Raw genomic sequence first — 1143 nt, 5'->3', positions numbered from 1 at the left:
TGTAGCGTCTGATGGTCATTCCATGGCTGGCTAAGCATTCTGCAGAATGTGGACAGTGTCCACGCAGCGCTGCAGTGACGACATGATTGCAGTTTGGGTCGAGCACATTTGGTAGGGTATTAGCTGAAGTTCCGGATTCAGGAATTTTCTAAATTTTGTTGGAATTCCCTCCAGCCATTACATTGGTAGGATTTCCCGAACTCTTCAAGCCTCTTGGTTTTGACTGCTTTGATTGCGGTATGAAGAGTTTTCAGGTTTGCAATCATGCTTCCCGGCATGTCGCGTCCGTTGGCCATTAAGGTAAGCGCCTTCACCGTGCTGAACCGGGCGTGTTCCTCGAAAGAAACAAGGCCCAGCCCGCCATTATTCGAGGGATTTAGAAGTAGAGTTCGTGCATATCTCAGTGGTGGCTGAGTGCACAATTCGTTTTACAAACCCTCGAATCATGCGGTCTATCAGCGCGGCTTTCCTGCAGTCAGCATAAGGTGCATTAAACCAGAAGTGGAGTCGGAGGATAAGGTGTGACCTAATTATAACCACCTTCTGTTCTAGTTCCGACTAGACAGGTGATTATCGGCACCGAGTTTATAGTGTGATTGATGGTGTCAAGGGCTTTCGCTTCTTCTGCGGAGACGATGTTCAGTTCCTTGCCGCGTTTATGCGCTTCCCTGATGATGGTCATCAACATGAACGGGTTGTTAAAAGCGCCATGCGTGCCTGACCTGAAGGCTTTTTGACGTGGATGAAGGGAGATACAATCCTCTAACCGCCTCGTTACAATTTTGCTGGAGAGCCGGTATATACAGGAAGCAATAGTTATAGGCCGGTAATCTTCAGCGTCAGGGCGGGGATTGTCGGTTTTGGGAATGAGAGTGGTGCGACAATCCTTGAGTTGTGGGGGCATGTACCTTGCGAGTAGAAAACAATTAAAGGCCTTCGCAAGGCACACCGGGTCACATTGTCGGAGGTGTGACACCTGAACTCCGTCGAGGCCAGCCGACGTTTTAGCAGACATTAGTTTGAGGTGCAGCGTAACCTCGTCTGCGGAGATGGGGGACAGAATACATTCAGTGTTGGGTGGGCGCTTGGATTTGAAAGGCGCTGCGTCGGTACCGGGGCGCTGACTTAATCGCTGTCGCAGAG

At 50.2% G+C, this 1143-nt stretch overlaps 1 protein-coding gene across 1 annotated transcript; it reads left to right on the top strand.

The window, feature by feature from the left end:
* The first annotated feature begins 264 nt into the window (after positions 1-264).
* On the top strand, positions 265-721 carry Tsp_14886 (conserved hypothetical protein). The gene is given in 3 exon segments (XM_003365988.1): positions 265-387; positions 405-485; positions 611-721. 3 exon segments carry the CDS (start codon positions 265-267, stop codon positions 719-721), a joined length of 315 nt encoding a protein of 104 aa, XP_003366036.1.
* Positions 722-1143: the final 422 nt, after the last annotated feature.

This window comes from Trichinella spiralis, assembly GCF_000181795.1.
Source record: "Trichinella spiralis strain ISS 195 chromosome Unknown Scfld6764, whole genome shotgun sequence".
NCBI lineage: Eukaryota > Metazoa > Nematoda > Enoplea > Trichinellida > Trichinellidae > Trichinella > Trichinella spiralis.
Note: the sequence above shows the minus strand (reverse complement) of the source record. Positions and strands in the feature narration are given on the sequence as shown.